The sequence below is a fragment of the Pimephales promelas genome, chromosome 14 (genome assembly GCF_988280905.1).
Source record: "Pimephales promelas chromosome 14, fPimPro1.hap1.1, whole genome shotgun sequence".
Classification (NCBI taxonomy): Eukaryota; Metazoa; Chordata; class Actinopteri; order Cypriniformes; family Leuciscidae; genus Pimephales; species Pimephales promelas.
In genome coordinates, this window is record NC_142782.1 from 29353860 (window position 1) to 29377702 (window position 23843).

General features: G+C 36.8%; 2 protein-coding genes across 4 annotated transcripts in view; one reads left to right on the forward strand and one right to left on the reverse strand.

Moving 5' to 3' along the window:
- Window positions 1-12261, reverse strand: part of ntng2a (netrin g2a) — a 65324-nt gene extending 53063 nt beyond the window's left edge. The window contains exons 1-3 of one of the 3 annotated variants that reach the window (XM_089119808.1): window positions 11641-12261; window positions 10056-10631; window positions 163-806 (exon numbers count right to left, since the gene is read on the reverse strand). In XM_089119808.1, coding sequence (XP_088975934.1) covers window positions 163-806; window positions 10056-10292 — 881 coding nt within the window. In that variant the 5' untranslated portion in view covers window positions 10293-10631; window positions 11641-12261. The remainder of the gene's footprint in view (window positions 1-162; window positions 807-10055; window positions 10632-11640) is intronic. The other 2 variants (XM_089119807.1, XM_039664759.2) reach the window with 2 other exon arrangements.
- A 1323-nt stretch (window positions 12262-13584) lies between these two features.
- med27 (mediator complex subunit 27) overlaps window positions 13585-23843 on the forward strand; it is a 52755-nt gene continuing 42496 nt past the window's right edge. Inside the window, exons 1-2 of the mRNA XM_039664795.2 lie at window positions 13585-14063; window positions 14553-14697. Of these exons, the coding sequence (XP_039520729.1) occupies window positions 13861-14063; window positions 14553-14697 (348 nt within the window). The 5' untranslated portion in view covers window positions 13585-13860. The remainder of the gene's footprint in view (window positions 14064-14552; window positions 14698-23843) is intronic.

The window sequence follows — 23843 nt, forward strand, 5'->3', positions numbered from 1 at the left end:
TTATACCATTCTCTCTCTCTCTTCTCCCATAATTTCCTGTTATATCTCTACTTTTTCTCTCAATAAAATGACAAAAAAAGCCTTAAAAAATGAGCGATGAAACAATTTACAAAAGCAACAACTATCCATGAGTAAGAGTAACATAGTGTTGTGCATCATTACCTTGCTGATATGTCGATATTGGAGATGGCGTAAAAGTACTTGAGCAGGTTGTCTCTTTGTACGTATGTTCCTCCGAGCGCAGGTCTCAGCAGCCGAAGCCGCAGGTTGGTGAAGGTGAAAAAGTCTCGGAGGCCTTTCATACTCTCCATCCGTGTGTACAAGTTGTCCATGTTTTGCAATTTTGTCCCAGCAAATATGGCAAAGCGGTCCCGGACCTCAAACATCACGTTCTTCTCATTCTTGGACCCGACCCAACGAGAGTATTGCTCGGTGCATATGACTCTGGTCACGTTAGTTGCCGACAGATCCTGCACTCTCTTTGGAGACATCCCGAAGGTCTCGAAGCAGTCATCAGCGTAGTACTGGTAAGGCTGCCAGGTTCGCCCATAGTTCAGGGACTTGTCCAGCACCATTATCGTGGGCCGCCCGTACTCAAAGGTTATCTGGATGTCATCTGTTAACTCAAGGCTTTTGTTCCAGGATAAGGATATGTTGGCCAGAAGAGGGTCAGGAAATCGACTCCATGTTACAGTCTGCCAGTACGTGATGAGTCCAGTTCGCTCACGATCTTTCATCAGCTCTGGAGGATGGGCGAGTTCTTTAGTGGAGGCATCGCATTCGTCACTACACAGGTATGGGTTTTCCTACAGACAAAGATAAATAAAAATCAAAAATTATCAAATAAAGAGTGGTACAAAATTAAGGAAGGATGTACAATAATAATAAAAAAGAAACTAATATTAAAATATACAATACTATATATATGATTTGTTGCATGTTTTATAGCTATACACTACCACCAAAAAGTTCCCTAAAGAAAAAAAAAATCACAGTTTCCATTTAAAAAACTGTTTTCAACATTGACAAATATCAGTTCAGAAGGATCATGTGACACTGAAAACTGAGTAATGTAGTCAAACTGAGTAATGATTCATAAATTCAGATTTGCACCACAGGAATAAATTGCATTTTAAACAATTTTAAAATAGAAAATAGTTATTTTAAATTATTTCAGAATATTCATACTGTATTTTTGATCAAACAATATTTGTAGACATGAGAGACTATAAAAAAAAATCTCATTGACCAAAGTGGTCACAAAACTATATTATTTATGTAATAAAATATATAATCATCAATTTTAAAAAGGGTTTTTTGCATGTTTTATAGCTCATCGTATGAAAATGAGATGCATATAAGATCAAATTCTCTGTATTTAAACAACCTCTTTCCAAGTTCCAAATGAAATTAACGAATTTAATAACTTACTGAACTGACTTCAGCTAAACAATGACACTATTTTCGTTTAGAGCTGCTGTACAGCCGAAATGAACTTGGTTTGCATCATTAAATCATGTCCCTGTTTATCACTTTGCTGCTTTGAAACATTCTGTATTGTAAAGTGTTATATAAATCAAGCTAATTTCAGGGTTTAAACCTTTGCCCTAGTGACACACCAAGTATATGGATTAAACCAGAGATTTCCATCTGGTCACGCTTGAACCCTTAATTCCCTTGTAAGTAAGCAACAACCATCCCACACAACAAACATTTGAGGAGTTAAAAGTCTCAGCACACACTGCAGCCTCTAAAACCGACAGATCGATGTCCAGGGATAGTTATTGTTTTACAGCCGACACACTTGAACGTTTCTTGGGCCAAGCGTCTTCATGGACCATTAGCTTCCATTAAGAAATAATCAGGCTACCTGTCCCAACCATCTGGAGTACCTTAGCACTTTGATCCATAACCAGGGAACACCTTAGCCTAGCTCACCCCGCTGACTCAATCCTGCCGTCTTTCTCTGTATCATACAAATCCAGTCCAACTGTTGCGCCAGGTGGTTCTTATACTAAACCTCCAGCTATCCTCGCAGGAATCACGTCACATCTAATGAGCAGCGAGGCTATTAGAGGAATGTTTGCCCACAGCTTGGCAGCAGCAAGAAACTATGTCAGTAAATGCGATCGTTTGGCCTCCCTCCGGTGGTCGCACGTAAACTCTTGTACATGTGTGGTTGTGTTGGCTAATGCCACTGAAGAATCCACAGAAGAACTTAGAGACAATGACTAATGATTACTGAGATTACTTAAAGTGAAGTGAGTCATTTCTTAATCATTAGAACAATTACACAATTTAATAAGAAAAAAAAGACGCTACTGTCAAAGAATCTGATAACATTAGCCTTAAAGGGTTAGTTCACCCAAAAATGAAAATTAAGTCATTAATTACTCACCCCCATGCTGTACCAACCCCGTAAGACCTTCGTTCATCTTCGGAACACAAATGAAGATATTTTTGATTAAATTTGAGAGGTGGATCACTGCTACATCTAGGCTGCCTAAGGGATCTTAACTTGACGGCCCAGAAAGTCAATGAAGAAAATGTTAAGTATTCCATGTGACAACAGTGGCTCAACTAAAAGTTTATCAAGCGACGAGACTACTTTTTATGCGGAAAAAAACAAACAAAAATAACGACTTTATTCGACTATTCCTTTTCTTCCTTGTAGGCCTGAAACGAGAGTTCAAGAGATTTCCACGACACATGCACGAGAATTGCAATCTCCTTCAACTACTTCAATTCAGTTTTCGTGCATGCGTCGTGGAAATCTCTTGAACTCTCGTCTCAGGCCTACAAGGAAGAAAAGGAATAGTCGAATAAAGTCGTTATTTTTGTTTGTTTTTTCGTCGTTTGATAAACTTATAGTTGAGCCACTGTTGTCACATGGAATATTTAAACATTTTCTTCATTGACTTTCTGGGCCGTCACGTTTCGATCCCTTAGAGGCAGCCTATGTAGCAGTGATCCACCTCTCAAATTTAGTCAAAAATATCTTCATTTGTGTTCCGAAGATGAACGAAGGTCTTACGGTGTTGGTACAGCATGGGGGTGAGTAATTAATGACTTAATTTTCATTTTTGGGTGACCTTTAAATTTAGCCGAGTTCGACCTTCGCATTTCCATCGCACGCCATTCAATGGGAAATCCCGACCTGTCTGTACGAGTCCAGTTGTATTACGGTACACATTTATAAATGGTTCAACACCGCCACTTTGCACTGAGGATCTGTTTTTAGGAGATGACCGAGAAAGAAATATGGATGTGTGTTCTTAAAATAAACGGTATGAATCAGGAGATTTTGTTAAAAAAAAAAATTTGCAAAATGTTAAATGTCACAAAGTTCATAAGAGCACTCACTTTGTTATAGTATACAGTTAACAAGCTGTGAATAGCAGATACTACGCTCGTGGCGACTGGACCGTTAGTCTTGTACCTGGAGTGGTGGCCCTCTTTTTTTCTGCGCCGTGAGTTAATTACAATGAAGGCAGCTCCCTCCGGACGTCCAGTCATATAACAGCTGGCGCTGAACAGCTTCAGAGGGATACAGTTGCCTAATTATACCAGCCAGAAAGTGACTTGCACAAGAGTTTCAAATGTTCCAGAGTGGCAGAACAGGGCTTTAATATGCAAATATATTATCAAACCATTTTTAGCTTATTTTGTCAACTTAGTCGTGTTTCTGAAGTTTAATGGATTTGGAGCGCCTCTCAAATGCATTTTAGATTTTATGCTTGGTTTGCACATCACTTCCTGTGTAGAACGGCACCAGAACTCATTTGGAAGGAACCCGAAACCCCAAGAAAATGTGTTCGAAATACAAATGCTTGTTTAGGCCCTGTTTACACAAGAACGATTCCGGGTGAAAACGTAAAAACGTTTTATCGGATGTGCCTTTCGTTTACAAGGCGACAGCGTTTTTGGGGCTTAAAAACGCAAAAAAAGTGAAACCACCCTCCAGAGTGGAAATCTTAAAAACGCTTCACCGCCGCATTAGCATCTAAAGGGTGAAAACGCAAAAGTCAGCTAGACAGGGAAGGTTGTACTCAGGCGCGCGGACTTGGTGTTGTTGTGTGGCAGTGCTTCACATCGCCACCTAGCCACCTGGAGTGCATACTACATTGAATTTCACACACTTTTGCGTCACCATATGCACACGGATTTCCCACCCACAACGCTTGTCTAAACGCAGAATAAAAAGTGAAAACGCAACGCCACTTTTGCATTTTCTCTTCAGATTGTTTCCGTGTGAACATAGCCTTAGTGTGAACCAGATTGGGGATGGCAGCGTTCACACTTATTCCAATGAACTGCACTAACAGAGCAATCAAACCAGAGTTCGTTTTAATCGAACCAAACCTGCCAAGTGTGAACACATTCTGAGAGAAATCTATTTTAATTTGGCGAAATTATGTTTTTATTTATGCAGTCAAGAACCAATAAAAAAATATGCATGCTGTTTTTGAAACAACCGAACAATGAAATACGAGGAATGCAAATTCCTATTACATGGTGATTTGAAGAATCCCCAAGACCTGAGGCGGCATGAAAACAGGCAGATGGGGGATTATTGCTTGTGGACACATGGGGACAAACTCAGTCCCCTTTGGGAGTAGGATGGGGGAGGATTCGCTTTGGATTCATGGAAAATTCATGAGAAGTGACAAAATCTAAACAAGCTACAGGATTTTTCTGTGACAAACAGACAACTCGTTGTCTAACGGTGATGTTTTCTGGACGTGATGTTGTCCAGACGTGGTTAGAGAAAAAAATCTGGACTGAATGTTTCTGTTTTCCCATGGTGCATTGCGAGACTGTGCAGTTACTCTACCTGCTATATTTAGTCTTGGCTGTTAATGTGTTTCTAAAACAGGCCAATAGGATTATTCCTCATATGGCTGTACGGCTGAGAGTAGTTTCATTCAAAGAATATGTGTGAGGATGATAGGCTACACAATGGCGGCTTTGAACGAGCATGAACGCAAATATAAATCACACCATCACCGTGTATGTTCAGATGTCTACTGTATGCAGCAATGGGTCATCTTTCTGCTTAGCTAAGCTGAGATCTTTCCTCCCTCCCCATCCTTTATACTCTCTCTCTCATTAGCTAGCGCTATACAATGAGAGCTTCCAGCAGTAGCTAACATCATGCAAGAGAAGGAAAGAAAAAAAAGGAAGGCGCTGAGTAAAAATGCAACGGCATCTCCTGTGGGCGCTGAGTGACTGAAATTTCCTCTAAATCTTTAATGAGCCGGAAAGCATCTCCAAAGAAAGTGAAGTTGCCAAATCTAGAGGGCTTACGTGGATCAATTAACTCGCTTTCAATGTGAAGGGAAAAAAAGAACGCCGATTGTAAACACAGTTTCAACTGGCTTAACAGAGTGTCAGGTGCACTATATCAAATATATGTTTTGTATGCCTTGTCAAATTTAAATAAACCAACTAGGAATCTGAGACTGTAGAATAAAAGAAATGAATTCTCCAGAATTCATGATATATTTTGATATATTTTATATATTTTGGCAAAAAGGAACTTATATAGGCCTCCCCTCATACTTAATTTTACTCGAAATATGACCTCCGGTATATTTTCATGCTATTATATTTTTCATGCTATTGTGTAAAATATTCTCTTTTGGTTTAATATGGTTTAATAATAGAAGTTTTTCTCAGTCGCTTTGGTACATTCAAATCATCCTTGAAATTTGTAAAACGTAAGTCCATTTCTCAAAACAATTCGTACAAATGGCAGTCTCTCTTGCTCAAAATCCTTAGTTCATCTCTCAAAAGTATAATATATTTGTCAATAAACATGTCGGTCCTTGTGTCATTGTGTACGGATTAGACACTCAAATTGCTTATTCATGTAGTCAATATAACAGTGTACTCTGGATGGATGTATAAATTATGGCTAAAGTTTTGATGAAAATCATTGTAAATTGTAGGTTACACCTTAGTGTATGTGGGAGTTTGATTGTAAGAGACTGGACAAGATTAACATTTACACTTTTACTGTTTGTACTGTAATCTGTTGACAAACCATGTCGTTGTGATACAGAAAGGAAAAGAGCACTGCATAGCACAAAGAAAAAAAATGTGAACAGGCCAGATTTAGAAAAAAAGTCTAATGGAAATTAATAGAAATATGCTTGATTATGACAACTTGTTCAACCATTTTGTATGTAAATACTTAAATGCTGAACTAATGCCTAAATGATGAGACTATTCAACAGAGACGCAATATAATACATTTTGATCAACATCACATAAGCAATTGATAATGTCGGAAACAGCAGAGAATATACTTTATCATTTGCATGGATGTACCAAAGCATTTGCAACTTGATCAAATAAATGAGAAACTGCTTTTTTGATGTGCACAAGTGACACAATGATGTGAAGATTGAACAGGTAGTTTTGCACATTTTCAATTCTGATCGGAGAAATGCAAAGCGACTGAGAAAAACCGTAAAGAAAATTGAATGAAACTAATTAAAAATATATATTTTTATTTATAGGCTAAGATAGATAGATAGATAGATAGATAGATAGATAGATAGATAGATAGATAGATAGATAGATAGATAGATAGATAGATAGATAGATAGATAGATAGATAGATAGATAGATAGATAGATAGATAGATAGATAGATAGATAGATAGATAGATAGATAGATAGATAGATAGATAGATAGATAGATAGATAGATAGGCAGGTAGGCAGATAGATAGGCAGGTAGGCAGGTAGGCAGATAGATAGATAGATAGATAGATAGATAGATAGATAGATAGATAGATAGATAGATAGATAGATAGATAGATAGATAGATAGATAGATAGATAGATAGATAGGTAGGCAGATAGATAGATAGATAGATAGATAGATAGATAGATAGATAGATAGGCAGGTAGGCAGATAGATAGATAGATAGATAGATAGATAGATAGATAGATAGATAGATAGATAGATAGATAGATAGATAGATAGATAGATAGATAGATAGATAGATAGGCAGGTAGGCAGATAGATAGGCAGGTAGGCAGATAGATAGATAGATAGATAGATAGATAGATAGATAGATAGATAGATAGATAGATAGATAGATAGATAGATAGATAGATAGATAGATAGATAGATAGATAGATAGATAGATAGATAGATAGATAGGCAGGTAGGCAGATAGATAGGCAGGTAGGCAGATAGATAGGCAGGTAGGCAGATAGATAGATAGATAGATAGATAGATAGATAGATAGATAGATAGATAGATAGATAGATAGATAGATAGATAGATAGATAGATAGATAGATAGATAGATAGATAGATAGATAGATAGATAGATAGATAGATAGATAGACAGACAGATAGATAGATAGGCAGGTAGGCAGATAGATAGTCACAGGCGAGACACTTCCTGTCAGGGACGCCTCACACTACATTGAATCCCTAGAGTTGTAACGGTAAACACGTGTGGATCAGTTCTCTTTAACACTGCTGCTTTAAAACACACTGTGACTGCAGGCACTGGAGTTATTCTCACATGGAGCAAGTTTGATCTTGTGAATGCCAGAAGGTCTCCTCAGTTTAAAAGTGCCTGGCCCCTCCGCCCTCCCTCGCTTGCTCTCGCTCAACATCTGAATGCAGAGCAGGCTGATCAGTGGATGAACAGTCAGCTTTTATCGATCTGAGAAGAAAGTGCTGACAGGGAAGGACATGACTACACTCTTCTCCTAAAACTCATCTCTAGTTTCTTCTGCTCAGTAAGCCGTCTCAGGTCGACATGGAAAAATATTCCGTAATCAGTATGCACGAAATATACGCCCTTGTGTCGGGTTAATGTATGAATAGTAGATGAGGAGAGAAAGTTTTATGTGGTGCAATGTATTAAAAATGGGAAACTTACAGGAATTGTGGCCAAATGTCTTTTTTTTGGGAAACATTAACAGTAAATATCTGGTGTACACACTTAGAAGGAAAGGTTCTATATAGAACCTTAAAAGGTTCTAAAGCGCGACGTATTTGGAACCCCTAAAATGCGATGCATGTGAATGATCACAAAATTCGTATTAATCAATATCAGATTAATACATTTTTTATTAATCAATATTAATATTAATCAATATCAGACGAAGAGTGCCATTTCGGTTTTTATCCTCCAAAATCAGCATGATTAAAATGTGATATTAAGTTAAAACAGTTTAATAAACAATTGAATTACATACAACAAAATGTTGCAGAATAATGTAATATAAGAACGAATAATAGCCTTTAAAGAACCTTTGTGCCAAAAGGGTTCTTTCTTCTCATTATAGAACCTTTTTTAGCATTAAATGTCCTTTGTGAGTTGAGTAAAGAACCCTATGCTACATATATAGAACTCTTTTTTCTAAGAGTGTAGATTACATCTGTTCTGAGGGTTTATTTTTGTCAAAGTGTGTGTGTGTGTTCATTAATTTACCACTACCATTCAAAAATTTGGGGTCATTAAGATTTGTAATAAAAAGAAATGTCATACAGTATGTGCTCACCAAGAGCTCAATACGCAAACTTAAAACAATCATGTTTCTTTTTAAACTGAGTTTGAGAACCTGAGTTTGATCTGTTTCTCCTACATTTTACTTTTGACAACTAAATCCATCACCACTAATAAAAGACTTGTGAATCACTATGCCATTGTAATAAATTTGATTCTTGAAAAATCGATTTGGCTACTGAATTCCAAACTCTGTTCACAGTCCAGCTACCCACCCGTTGTCACATCCGAATGGTATATGGTGAGAGAATGATGTCATAGAATGAGCAATGTCTGAACCCCCAATCTCTCTCTCTCTTTCTCTCTCTCTCTCTCTCAACGGCGGCATCCTGTCTTTTATCCACACACTCTAAATGTGTGAATTAGCACCCCGTCAGAAGCAGGTCTCCGTCTCCGGGCCCCATGCGTAGTGTCAGTCCAGCTGGACAAATCCTCTATCCGATTATTGTGCAATCAAGCGTCTGGCTAAATTCCCAAAGCATCTCTGTTGGAGATTAACTTTGGCTACACTCATGCTTTACCAACCTGACAGTTCACTCCTCAAAACACTGATTGTAAATGAATATTATTTTCATGGTTGTGACTGTCGTAATCTCTCTTCTCAAGTCTGTCGCAGAGTAACCCAGAATGCCGATCGGTCACCAGATGTGCCCTGGAAAGACGCAGATTGTTTGCGCCCTCACGTCCGGTGCTAGTTGATTTACACAGATAATCCTGCGGTGGCTGCTGTCTCGTGCTACACTGAAACTACACTGAATAACAGCTGTGTAGGCACATTTACACATCCACTCGGGCTTTGTTGACTCTCTGAACAAACACATTGTTAACGGCCACATGTTGAAGATTGCTGTATAATCTGTGTGAAGACATATCAGGGTTACTTGGAGACGTTTTAATATTCTTGTCTCAGATCTTACTGTAATGTTTTTGATCCTTTTATCCTTTCTTTCCAAAAATAAACAGAGCCAAACTATTTTTATGTCTGATTACTTGCTTTCTTAAAGCAACAGTCCGCCCAGAAATGAACATTCGGTCATTTACTCACGTTCCTTCCAAACCTGTATGACTTCCTTTCTTCTGGTGAACACAAAAGAAGATATTTTGAAGAACACTATTTCGGTTCCCATTCCGTTGTATGGTCCAAAAATATAATGGAAGTCAATGGGAACCAAAGCTGTTTTTGTTTTCAATATTCTTTAGAAAACCTTAAATCATCTTCACAGGTTTGGAATGACATAAGTGTGAGTAAATATCCCTTTAACAGGTTTTGATAAGCAAACCCATATCCTCAATAAGCATTAGCAGTTAATCACAATAATAACATTATTACAAAGGCATGTGCTGTATACGTATATGCTATGATAAATTTTCTTTCGATTTAAAACTTCCAGAGTTACGCTGAAATTGCATCAAATGTAGACTATCATAAATAAACATGATTGGAAACTATATTTGCATGCAAACACAAGCTGCCAAAGCAGGTGGCAGAGCCAAAAGTGATCCAGTCCAAACTCACCAGAGTGCAGAACCTTTCCGGTGGGTTCCCACATGTGATATCGGGAGGCTCCACTCGAATCTGCATGTACTCCTTCATGGACGTGGGTTTGGGCTGGCAAGCGTAATATTCCCATGTTGGTCCATCGTCTGTGCTGACCAGCGACTTGCAGATATCGTACTGGCCGAGAGTCAGTATAATGCACTGTAAGAGTAGGAGCGCCTGTGAGAGCATGGCACTGGATGGGTCCATGGGCATGAAAGAAAGGCAAGGAGTATCAGCATGGAAATTATTTAGACTGCGAAATTTCCAAACTCCATCATGGTGACGGTGTCTTGCAAAAGGGCAATGTCTGGTCCTCCGAAGAAAACTGTGTGCGAATTTGCAAAATGTGTAATAATCAGATCTGTTGTGACATTCTCAAACTTCAGTTTCTATACGTGGCAACTGATTTCCTGTTAAGGGGTGGATGTCACTTCAGTTCAGAGACATAAAAAGCATTTAGTGGTTTGTGTGCAATCAGAAGATGTCTGGTGTCTGAGTCCAATCTGAGATTCAAGTGTGATGAGATTGGCTGTTTCATTTCTGATGGTTTGCCTAGGAAATAGAAAAAATAAAATAAAAAAACACATGGTACAGTTGTGAAATATTTTAAAATACAATGCAAGCATCTGCATTAGTTTATGGAGACAATGAATATTTGACATGGCAATATGAATATGAATATTTTATGATTTTTTATAACAAAGAGGTATTAAATACCTTGTTTTTTAAAATAAATGTTATGTAACTAAAGGTTTATTTTGGTATCATGTGTTTCTCTGATGGTGTTTTGTCTTATTACCGGTATACTGGTCACAGTTGACTAAGATGTTGGTTATGATTAATTTAAAGTCATGGCCTTATTTTGTGTTTATCAGAATATTTTACAGAAACTAAATTTAATAACCCTATATTGACATCTGATTTAATGGCATATTCAGTCAGGAACTGTAAAGTAAACTGACACCATTACAACTAAAACATCGTCACTATTTAAAAAATAAAAAATAATAAAATCATGGTAACTTACTGCTTTACCAGTTTTCCCACCCCAAAATTATTTATTAATTTTGTATACAGCAGAACTTTCAAAGCTGTGTCAAATCATCTTTTCCTTACTTTTACACTTCGACATTGCAATTTGAATCTTTTAAAATAATTTAAACGCTGAAGTAGGTCATCTGAACAAGAAAGCGAATTAATCAATTGTTTTATGACATGAAATGCGCGCGAATATTAAACAAATGTATTGTATTTATCTAAAAAGAATACGTATAAATCAAGGAAATTATAAATCTAAATAACTAAAGAAATAATATCTTACCAATTTTCCCCAAAAAAACTGAGCAAACAAGTTTAGTTAAAAGCACTTAAAAAAACATCAGGGATTTGTAATAGACAATAACCTATTTTTCTTGAGCTAAAGTTAGCCTAACGTTACTTGAATTCACCAAAGAGCGTCCCCTGAAAAGCTGACCATAATCTGAGAGCTTTTAAAAGATTCAGCATGTTCAATTTCCAAAATATTTAAGACTAAATAAGAATCACACTTGAGGAAACTTACCTTGGCTCCAGATATCAGCACCATTACTGTACCCAGATGAATTTCTTCTGTATAAACTCTCTCAGTCAGTTCCCTGCCACATCACTTGAGATGGATGAGACACACATACACACGTTACTCCTCTCCGTAGATCACAGCCAACGCTTTCCCCTTCGTGCTTTCTTCGGCTGCCGCGTAGTTTGTTGAAAAGCATTCTAGATTGATGCCCTACATTCAGACTGCTCCGAAGCGAATCATGTATTGCTTGAAAACGTGCATTTAAAGTTTGTCTTCCTGCCCCTGCCTTCATTGATGTCTCTGTCCTGTGCGCTCAAGGACAGACTTCGGAGTAGCTACACCTCCCATTCCCATCCCTGCTGCTCCATTCAATCTGTCTAATCTACTCTAGCTAGCCTATCTATTTGCGCATCGCAATATCTGACTTTCATTAGTCTTTTGCAAACCTCTATGCATATACTTTTGGCTACAGCAAACTGCCTGCCTTGTTTAGCCCAAGTGTGGAACAGAAGTTTATCTACGGGCTTGAAGAGCTGAACCGTCCCAGCAGCAGATGAGGCAGTCCGCCCCGCTTAAAGAGACAGATCAGATAAGGCTGAGTATTCCACACATCTCCTCCTCATACAGTCATACAAACAGTAGACTTACAGAGTATAAAATTGTAATTGGTCAAATTGTAATAGGTTTAATGCACTGTGGTAATGTCTGTCTGTATACATGCATGTATTTCTGTCTTCATGAATGAACAAATAAATAAATAAATAAATAAATAGGTAATAGGGCTGCCTTAGTCAACTAACTTTTAGTCGACTAGAAGAGGTTTGGTCGACCAACATGTAGCCTACTTTGGTTAGTCGCAAAAAAAAAAAAAAAAAATTCGTACGAAATCGAATACTTACTATAGTATGCGAAAACAGTACGCGAGCAGAGTAGTATGTCCGAAATCATAGAATTCGAAAAACAGTAGGCAAAAAGTACCCGGATGACCTACTACCGGCGAGATTCTGAAGTGCACATACGATGGACACTTTTTTTTACTATCCCATGATGCCACGGGAGAGGAGTTGTTGTCGTTATATTTGAAAATGTCGGAAACCGGAGACGCAGCTGTAACTTTAGGAGATAAACACAGACACGCATGCATATCTCTATTGATTCATTCATGTTTATTTATCGATGGTAGCTAATATATCACAAGCAAATAAATGGCTTTTTCCTTGCCAAAAATCAACATCTGTCATTGTTCCTAGGGGTTGTGTGTGTGTTTTATGAGGAAAAATTTCTTAGGTAAATAAATGTCATTTGAGAAATTCCGCAAAAGGCGTGATCTGCGAGCAGCTGACCGACACCTCCTCTTGATTGTCACCTCGGACGACGTAAAAATGCAGATGAAAACAGAAAGCAGAACTAAAAACAGCGCGAAGTTGGTGCTATTTAAATATTTGCACTGTTGTGACAGCGTATGTCATGCGACAACAACATGGCGCATGTTGTACGTCCGGACTCATTCATACAACCCATATTTCATACTACGTAGAACTTACTTTTTAACGGTTGTGAAGTACGTTCTATATAGTATGAATATAGTATGCCACTTTGGAAACAAAATGAAATGAATAGTCCTGTGGAAAAGAGGGGTTTCATCGGGTTTAATCCTCAGAAAATGTTGAACATCAGTCTCAGGAGCCAAAGAAAATGTTACATGACATGAGATATTATATTTAAAGTTCTATTTATATGAGGTTTGCATTTTTGCAATTATACTAAATAATTAAGTAGCTACAATTTAAAAACCATGACAATAAATATCATTTATAAGTAGCCTGCAAACAAACAAACAAACAAACAATAAATTTATAAATAAATAGTTTATAAATAGTCACGCCAGAATGGGCAACATGATTGCAAGTAATGTGGTTGCACAATTAACCTTACTTAAGAGTGCTTTAAAAATGGTTTAAGGCTGTTTGTCATCTGATGGAGCTGTCCATGCATGCCATGATACGTTCCCTAAAAAGAGTAAACTGAAGCATTGAACAGAAATAATGATGTGTGTGCTTATAAGCTGAGATATTAGTTTAGTTTAAATAGATTTAAAAAAAATGCTTTCCCCAGCCACTTTGTAAAATTAAGATCCTGTAAATCAAAGAAACTACAAATCCCATTATCCTTTTCGGCAGCAGTGACGTCACTCGGGCGCCAGTGTTCTCAGACAGAGAAGTGATGGCGGACGTTATGAATGTTGGAGTGAATTTAGAAGCTTTTTCTCAAGCGATTAATGCCATCCAGGCTCTTCGATCGAGTGTAACAAGGGTTTTCGATTCTCTTAAAGATGGGATGAAGAATAAGGAGACCCTTGAAGGGCGGGAGAAAGTCTTTATAACGGAATTCCAAGATAATTTACAGTCAGTGAATCGCGATTTAAAGTGAGTTATCTCGTCTGACAGAATTCACTAACCCTGTTCACTAGCCTTTGTAACGGTATTCAAACTGTAAATGTTTTTTTTTATTGTAATAAACCATGGTAACTTGGTGGTACTACCCAATCTGTTGCTGTCAGCATGAAAAGCAAGTAGCCAGAATATTCTAGTCTTCAATTCCATAATGTTTCCATTATTATTTTGCTGTTGTTGTAACAGTTATTGTAGTAACTGTTTGGGCGGTAAATATGGTTACTGTGACATCTTTTTAATTATGGTTTCTGAAGTCAAAACAGCTAGGAACAATAATTAAAAAGGTGTCATCATTTAGAAAAACATACCCCTCTCTACACACACACACACACGTACATAGATATACATACGTCATACTTGCACACATACAACGTATACATGAGTGGAGTGTGACATTGGTTTGTTAGTGTATGTGCAAGTGTAAAAATATCAACCATAACAGTATGACGGTTGCTTCTGCAGTGAATTGGAGCGTCTCAGCACTTTGGTTGGCAGGCCGTCAGAGAGTCACCCCTTACACAACAGTGGACTGCTCAGTTTAGACCCCGTACAGGACAAAACTCCTCTGTACAGCCAGCTGCTCCAGGCTTACAAATGGTCCAATAAAGTAAGTTTTTTAGCATTTTGCTCATTCACCTAGCTTTATTGTCTTTATATGCATCCTGTACAAGAAGCTGTTTTATAATGTGAATGTAATCATGGCTAAATGGATGGCTTTAATACAGAACCCCTAGGGACATGGCGGTGGAAAAATAACAAGTCAGTGCTTTTGCATTCTCTCAAATCCACAGAGAAACTTTGCGTTCACTCACAAAAAAACTTTCGAGCTTGTGAGCGAATGCAAAGTTCCTCGGCGAGTCGGCGTAAAGCAAAACATTTGTGAGAGAACGCAAAAGCATTGACATAATTTGTTCTTCCATCTCATATTTTTTTTCTTTACCATGTCCCTTTTGGGGACTCCGTACTTTAAAGGTTTTTCATACGAGACAACAATATTGATATCGGCCGATATATGTTGATTTTTAATGTTATCATTATCGACTCAAATTTGGCCAATATATTAAAGCTGCTAAATAATGGATTATTTCCTTCAGCAGAGACCATTCAGATGCGCGCTGTTCGCCATGATGGGTTTGAATTGCTTCACATACTGTATGATTGGAATCCCTTAAAAAAGGAAAATACAGTTCAAGTGCAACATGTGCAGCACATTATAATGAGAACATCATAATTGTGAGCTTGGGACATGGCTTTTAATGGTGAGACTTTTAGTTTTTGTAATCAGGCTCTCAAAAATTATACAAAAATTTGGATTTATATATTGTCCAATATATCAGTTATCACTTTCTAATATAAAAAGAGTTATCGGTATAGGCCAAAATGTTCATACCGGTGCATCCCTGCAAAAAATAAAGGTCCTTCTAACAAAAGATATAGAGCTTAGTACCATATGCAAACAAAGGTACATAGTTTCTTTAGGTTCTGCTCAGTGGTGTTGTAGCTAGCTATATGTAATATTATATACAGGATAAATGATGTGAACCCTCCTTGTAATTACTGTAAACTGAGCCCTCTCTCATTTTGGCTTAATACTTGTTGATCTCACATTGGTTTTGTCTACATGTAGCTTTAAAAAGTCGCTTCACATCGCTGTTAATGAATTCCCAACGAACATGAATGCGAGGCTTTTACATCATCGTGGGAGTCAGACTCGGCTGAGACGTGGAATTGAATATCATCTTGCGTCTAATAATACTATAATACTATACTCAAAGAGGAAGCAGATCTACAGTTTGCTGATCTAATTCACAGCGCATCAATGAGACGCATTATAGCTTGTAGCTGTGATTTGCTTAATGCAACGTGAGTAGTTCCAAATGTAAAAAAGAGTCTGAAGTCCGTCTGCTTAATTTGACAGAAAATAGAGTTGTGTTACTTCTTGCCTAGTAAATCTTCTTTTGTTTCTGTCCTGAAAAGGCTGTAAAATTTTGTTCTCTTTGGATCAAGGTCCTCAAGCGAATCCTCTCAATAAAACGCACACCACGTCTTGCCAGGAGAGCACACACTTGAGATTCAATAGATGTGGGTGTTCTCACAGCAGAACCAACATTTGCTCAATATCCATTACAGCTGAGTGCTTTGACTTCTTTTGATCTTGAGTAGGTCTTCTGTCCTAAGTGTTATTGAACAAGATTTGCTATTCTTACTGTAAATGCAATTTCGCAGGATGTCTGCGCTCCGTTCTTGAGTTCTTTGATGCTTAGCCCTTAGGTGATGCAGGTAGCAATACGATAGATGAGGAATTGAATAGGAAGCACACTGTTTATTTGTTTGTTTTTTGGAAACATGCAGAAAGCTATGGTTGGATTCCTGATATTGGGGGGTTTAAAAAATAGGTCATTAAAGGCTGCAGTTCCTTGAGAACCTGTTGAGGTTTTTGTTCATGAATTGGTGAATGTGAGTTTTTCTTGTGTGCAATAACTGGGGTTAGGGTGCTCAAGCAATAACAGCTACTCATGAGTTGCTCTTTCCACACGGTGTGCAGAGTAGTAGGTGTACGGACAGAGGTCGTCTTCCTCAAACAAAAGCAAATCTTTTCAAAGTTGCTATTGCGAAAAGCTCTTGGGTTTGTGTCTATTTTTTGAAAATCATTAAAACAGGTCAAACGGGAATTGAATGTCTCTTCTTGCCCAGAAGTGTTTTTTTAATTCCTTTTTTCCTATATAGTGGTTGTACTTTAATTCTCAAAGTGTTGATTTTCTTCATTCTCAACACTTTTATTTCTAGGGATGCACAATGTAATGGCCCCCTATTGATTATCAGCATTTATTTAGTTAGTTAGTTGGTATTAATTGGTATCAAGCTAATTGACCTAAAGATATTGTATATTTAATTGTTTATTCCTTATTAATTTAGATAATCATCTAGCTTTTTCAAAATGGAGTATTGATCCTGATAACAGTTTTAGTATAGTTATTATAGTTTGCTCAAGTTATAACCATAAAAACAAACATGTTTGTTGCTTGAAAGTTGAAATAATAAAAACGTTAACTTAAATAAAATATTTTAAAATGGTTTATTTCGGTTAATTGCCAAGACTATACTTTTCTTGATGCACTAAATAAAAATGATAAATAGAAAAACTATAAAATGAACAAAAAAAGTCAAAACACAACAAAATTACTGCAATTTTAACTAAAATTATTATGACAATGGAAAATAAAAAAAATACAAACTGTAATATAGTATCTGAATTATCCTAAAACAACAACACTGCCTGTGACTTGTTTGATTTTCTTTTTCTAATTCTTCCCTCTTTTTTTGTAATTCCATTTGGTGCCAGTAGTGGTACAGTAATTACCTATTTTACCTAATGTTTTTGAAAGCAATCAACAACCAAGCCAGCTTTTTTAAAGCCGCAGTCCGGCGTTTTGCCTCTTTGTCGCCATCTCTGTTCGAAATCTGCAATTGCAGTCATTCAGGGAATTATCAACTTTACATGGGTTGTACTTCAACACCATCAACATGGCACAGCGAGGATGAACACAATGTTTGAGGAGTGTGCAGCTTTCAGTCACCGTGCCGATGTCGATACTTGCATACAGAATCGCATTTTTTTTGGAAGTATGACCAACATAAGAATTTTCACCGGAAAAAAAATGTCATCTGAGCTAGTAAGAAACATCCACTTTTGTTTTGGTTCGGACATTGCAGTAAATCGCGCTGATTAAATCTAACAATTGCTTGTAAGTTATCATTTCACTCAAAAACATGTAAATTATACTTTCTTCTCAAATTCTTAAAGGAGTAGTTCACTTTAAAAAAAAAAAAACTTTTGCTGATAATTTACTCACCCCCATGTCATCCAAGATGTCTATGTCATTCTTTCATCAGTCGAAAAGAAATTAAGGTTTTTGATGAAAATATTCCAGGACTTTTCTCCATATAATGGACTTCAATGGGAACCAAACGGTTCAAGGTCCAAAAGACAGTTTCAGTGCAAACTGCAAACTGTTCAAAGGGCTTTAAACGATTCCAGACAATGAATAAGGGTCTTATCAAGCGAAACGATCACTCATTTAAAAAAATAAAATACGTAACAAAGTTTAAGTTTTATAAGCTCAAATGGTCGCCTTGCTCTGTTCTGTGATGTGCATTCGTGACTCTCCTGTTCAAACTCGTTCATCAAAATGAACGAATCTTTTCCCTAGTCAACTCGTTCATTTCGTTCATTGAATGAACAAAATGACATGAAAAAAGATTCGTTCATTTTGATAAACGAGTTCGACCAGGACAGTCACGGATGCGCATCATAGAACAGAGCAAGGTGACCATTTGAGCTTATAAAACTTAAACTTTATTATTATTTTTTTTAAATGACTGATCGTTTTGCTTTATAAGACCCTTATTCATCGTCTGGAATCGTTTAAAGCCCATTTGAATAGTTTGCAGTTTGCACTGACTGTGCAACTGTCTTTTGGACCTTGAACCGTTTGAACCAAACCTTGTTTACACCCGACGTGTCTGCACAAGCGCGAAGGTGCGCGCGGCATAGTATTCGGTGTTCAGGTGAGCGTGTTGACTATAAACTTTTAAGGTCAATAGTTTTTCCAGTTTGAAACCCTTTACTAAATGTCTGAGTTCTAGTGGTCTAATTAGTATAAGCCAGTACTACATGCGGTTCCTCTGCCCTCTGGGTGGTGGGCCAGCTGTTTTCCCACACTCTGAGGCTGGGAGCGTTACAGCAGGATTAGGTGTGTCTGGACTGGACGGTGTGCGGGTGAACAGGGGCATGGGGCCAAACCAAGCCTTTCTGCAGAAGTATTGATGCTTCCATGCTGTCTGTCCAGACAGATCCCCCCCCCCCCCCACACACACACTCGATGCGAACGTTTCTGCCATGCAAATGATCCCAGGATTAATGCACTGTTTTTGGCCATTGTCTTTATTCTGTGTGATCAAGGAACATAAAACGGGTCATATCATGAAGAATCAACATATTTTTCATTAAATTGTAATTGAAAATGGTGAAATAAAACTAAATCATGACTAAATTATTTGTGGCGGGAAAAATGCTCTTTTTTTATTTATTATAATTGAACCTCAAAGGTTAAAAAAAAGAAATGACTCCTTTAAGAAACAAGTGATCCCAAAGCATTTGTGTTGTAGTAAATTATGGTGCAGATTTGTGTGTGTGTGTGGTTTTGAACTGGCATTTTTACAATAATGTATGTTTCACAGTTGTACTTTTGCCAAAGAAAACCATCTTGTTATATTGCTAATTGTATTTTTAGTGGGCATGTAATCTGTTCAAGAACTGATCCGGTTGGATTTGAGAGTGAATAGATGAACAGTTAATTATAGGAAAACATGTTTTGCCTTTGGCTACTAGCTGTCACTCACCCTCATTATGTCCTGGTGTGTTTTGTCTCAGAAATCTCAAGGTCCACTCCTTCCTGAGGCTTTGGAGTTTTTTTTTTTGTTTTTTTAATTGAGAAGCATGTTACATTAGAAAACGTTAAGTACAAAATAAAGCAGGGAAACCTTTAAACTAAAAATGGTAACTTTACAATAAGGTCCCATTAGTTTACATTACCAAACATTAACTTACAATGAGCAATACATTTGTTACATAAAAATGTTCATTGTTACCTAGGTCCAGTAAATATACAGTATATTATAATAACAGATACAACTTTTTATTTTTGATTTTACTCGACAGACTTTTACATGGAATTGAAGAACAATGCAAATAAAAAAAAATCTACTTAAATCGGAAAGGAGAAGTTTAGAGAGACTAAATCTTTATAAATAAAAATAAAAAAAACGATTTCAGACTATTTAAGAAATTAGCTGATGTGCAAATTAAAATTAAAGTGTTTTTTTGACTTCCAAAACAAAATTAGGAACCTTTAAAACAGCATTATAGGGGCACTAACTAATGTTAACACATGGAACCTTATTGTAATGGTCCGGTCCAATAAGTACTTTTTTCTGAGATCACTTGACCAGCTTTTGTCAAGCAATATTGATAGCATCAGCATCATTTGCAAAGGTCTTATGTTTGTTTTGTCCATGGCGTTTCCTGCCTGCGTGACTTTAAAGTGTCTGTTCCATTGTCAGCTGGAAGCCCGAACGCCTGTTTAATGTCAAACAACATTGTATTTAACACATGCGCTTGTGTTCTGTCAGTACAATAGAGATGTCAGGTTGCACAGAGACATTTAAGCACCTGCTTATCCCTGTACCAGTGCACAGTTAAGACATCAAGCTGTTATTCTGTCAGCTTTAAACACTAGTGCTCCCCTAGTGCCAGCAGACCCGGGGCTGCCAGGAGCACATGAATTATGGGACAATTCAGAGGTTTCGCACAAACTGTTCATGATTCTTCTAATCTGTGTTTTTTTTTTTTTGTGTCTCTGGGGTTAAAAATTGGGTAGAGTGAAAGTACAGCCATTGGTTTAGTTTTTGTAAAAAACATTTCTTCATATAATAAATATTAAAAAAAAGACAGAATAGTGAAATTTGTGTTATATACACACCTTAATGTTGTTCCACCCCTATAATATTTTTCTTAAGGACAAAAAAGGAGCATGAACATAGCCCACGTGACTGACACAAGCATTCTGAAAAACCATACATTAGCTTTGTGTGAAAAAAAAGTCTAAAATGTCACTCAGTTAAATCTGTTGCAGTTGAATTTTATTTATTTATTTTTTATTTAATTTTGATCTGTTCCTCATACCATGCTATTGAATGGCGTTTGGAATCTTTTTTTTCTATTTTTTTATTTATTTATTTTTTTTATTTCACTTTATATTTTTATTTGTTTATTTATTTTTTTTTTTAAATATACATTTCCAGTAATGTTTGGTTTTATGTGAAGAGCAGATAGGCAGCACAAGTTTTGTAATAATACCAGGGAGGGACAATTTTCATTTTTGAGTGAATTATACCTTTAATTTTTGTTAATGATGTCACTTGACTGTCCTATTGCTCATCAATGTGTTTATTGTTAGTATATTTTTAATTGTAAATTTAAAAGTAAAATGCTTATTAAGAGAAATAGCATCCATGTTTCCCCCTTTACAAGTAACAATATGCAAATGTATTTCCCATTTAATGAAGACAAAGCCTCAGGAAGGAGGAGACCTTGAGATTTCTGGAGCCAAACACATCAGGCTATAAGTTGTGATGAGTGACAGCTAGTAACCAAGGGCTAAACATGTTTCCCTTTAATTGTCTTTATAACTTGTGACCATGCATCACGAGTGCATATGTCTGTCATTGATGGAAACTCTGTGAGTAAAATGAGACACAGACTTGGTTGACTTTCACAAGGTCACTTAGCCAACGGCGCTCTGATATTCTTCTACTTAACCGACGGTCTTGCACAAACGGATGAACTAATGAGATCAAAAGATTAAGAAGCAGAAATTAGCCTCACTTGTGTGAAATTGCAAAGATTGTAATTTGCTTATGTATTATAGAAAATCTCCCTTCTTTGGACATAGACTTTATAATGACCCTTTACATAAGCAATCCCTGTTTTCAAGCGGATCTCCAAGAAATTCCACATTTGACTTCATTCCTAAACATGCGGGAATGGAATCCAAATCATATTCATAGTCAAGCCAACTCAGGGAGCGCAAAGACTCCTGATGAGCTGAGGGAACAGTCTAGATGTAGTTTTATTTTTTATTTCATTCCTGCTATATCACGTCCACTAGGTCTGGAACTATACGAACATTTCGGTTAATGCAGATACGAGTGAAATGATTCTCGCATAGCAAGAAAAAAAAAAGGAATTGAAGTTGAACACACCTTTATTTGAAAATCTAAAGGGGTATTCAGTCAAAAATGAAAATTCTTTAATGATGTACTCACCTACAGTCAAACCAAAATGTATTCAGACACCAGATATACTTTTTGATATTTTTTTAGTAAAGGGTGTAGGACACTATAGTTAATTTATGTAAGTAAAGTCATAAAAAAAAGTAAACTGTGATGCATTATACCCAAAATCTATTAATTTATACATATTTGGGACCAAAAATTATTCAGACACTTTGACCTGGCTGTTTTTTCTTTAATTACTAATATGACCTTTTTACACCACAGACTGAACAAAAGCATCACTTAATAATTGGTTGACCTAAATTGGTATTATCTAATTGTGTTCTTAAATTTAACAGCTGACAGCTATTCAACCTAATTCATTTGTTAGACCGTTTAAAGGAAGGATGGCCAAAACCAGTGAAATATCAGCTGATTTTTTTACCCTTTTCTAAACTATAGCGAATAAAGTGATAATGTGAGAAATGTTGAAGGTGTCTCGATATGTTTTGGTTTGACTGTATGTCGTTCCAAACCTGCATGATTGTTTTTTTTTGTGAAACAAGATATTTCAAACAAAGTTGTGTGGTCTGAAATACAGAAGAAAATCAGTCATACAGGTTTGTATAAATGTCAGGGTGAGTAGATTATGACATAATTTTCAGTTTTGCATGAACTATCCCTTTAACGCTTAATGCAAAATTAAATTCTTTGTAGAAAATAATTGATCATGTGACTTTTGACAAAACCATTAGTGTTTGGCATCAGCGGCGTCAAGACACTATATATGCATTCTATGTGCATTAATAAAATGTTTACGTTACAATATCCACCTTTATGCATGAAAAACATCTTGATTTCAGTAATGTTGTAGCTGCCATTAGGCTGAGCGTCCAACTGCTAGTCACCAGTCAGTCCCTTGAGTTTAAATTATGGATATTTCTATAATCACAGAGCGTACAGATTTTTCCCGTTTTATTTATTTATTTTTATTTTTTTGACCTCAAACTAATCAAAAGAATGCCATGAATCTACCAGAGGCTCGTGGCTTTTCACACCGCACAATGTCCTGAAACTGTGCGGCTGGTTATGCGCTTTAATCATGTCATGAACGAGGCTGTCAGAAGAAACAAATGGCAGGCCTCAAACCCGGAGCCCACAATAAGATCAGAGAGCAGCGGACTTGCCATCGCAACACGTTTCAGCTCTGCAGTTAATGATGGAGCATGTGTCTGCCAATTGCTGTGCCAGTGAGGACTAATAGCCTGGTCAGTCTTAAAGATCAGCATGGCGCAAAGGGACGAAAAGGGGTGGAAAAGAACGAGAAACAACTAACAGGGGCCAAAAAAAAGCAGCGACCTTTTGAAAATGCACTGCTCTGAGAAAAATGTTTGATGTGGTAACTTTAGCAAGCTTGGATTCCTTATTAGTTTCAAGACAAGGGAGTGTAAAGTTGAAAGAACAGTGGTCTCGGCTCGCCTCGGCCGGCTAATTCCTCATTAAAATAGCAAGGGAACCTTTGATAGATACTTTTTTTTTTTTCAGAGCTTGCTATTCATGAGTGAATATTCATTCAAATTGTTTGTTTAGGATTCCGTGGGGACGATGTCTATTTGTTGTGTCCTGTACATTTTCTGATGGATGGTTAAATTGTATGAACTACATCCTTGTGGGGTTTAAGCTAATTGCTTTCACTGCTTAGTTCTTGGTTTGTAATGTATTACAAACATGTATTGTAACCTTTTAAGTTGGGAATTTATAAATATTTACTCCTTTTTCGGAACATTCCAAGCATTTCAAATTTAATGAGTAAATACATAAATTGGAGAAACGTTGATTTACAGGTTTGCTCTTTTTTTCTATAAAAGAAAAACATACAGTGACCATAATAGGCTTTCTTTAGGCGATAAAACTATA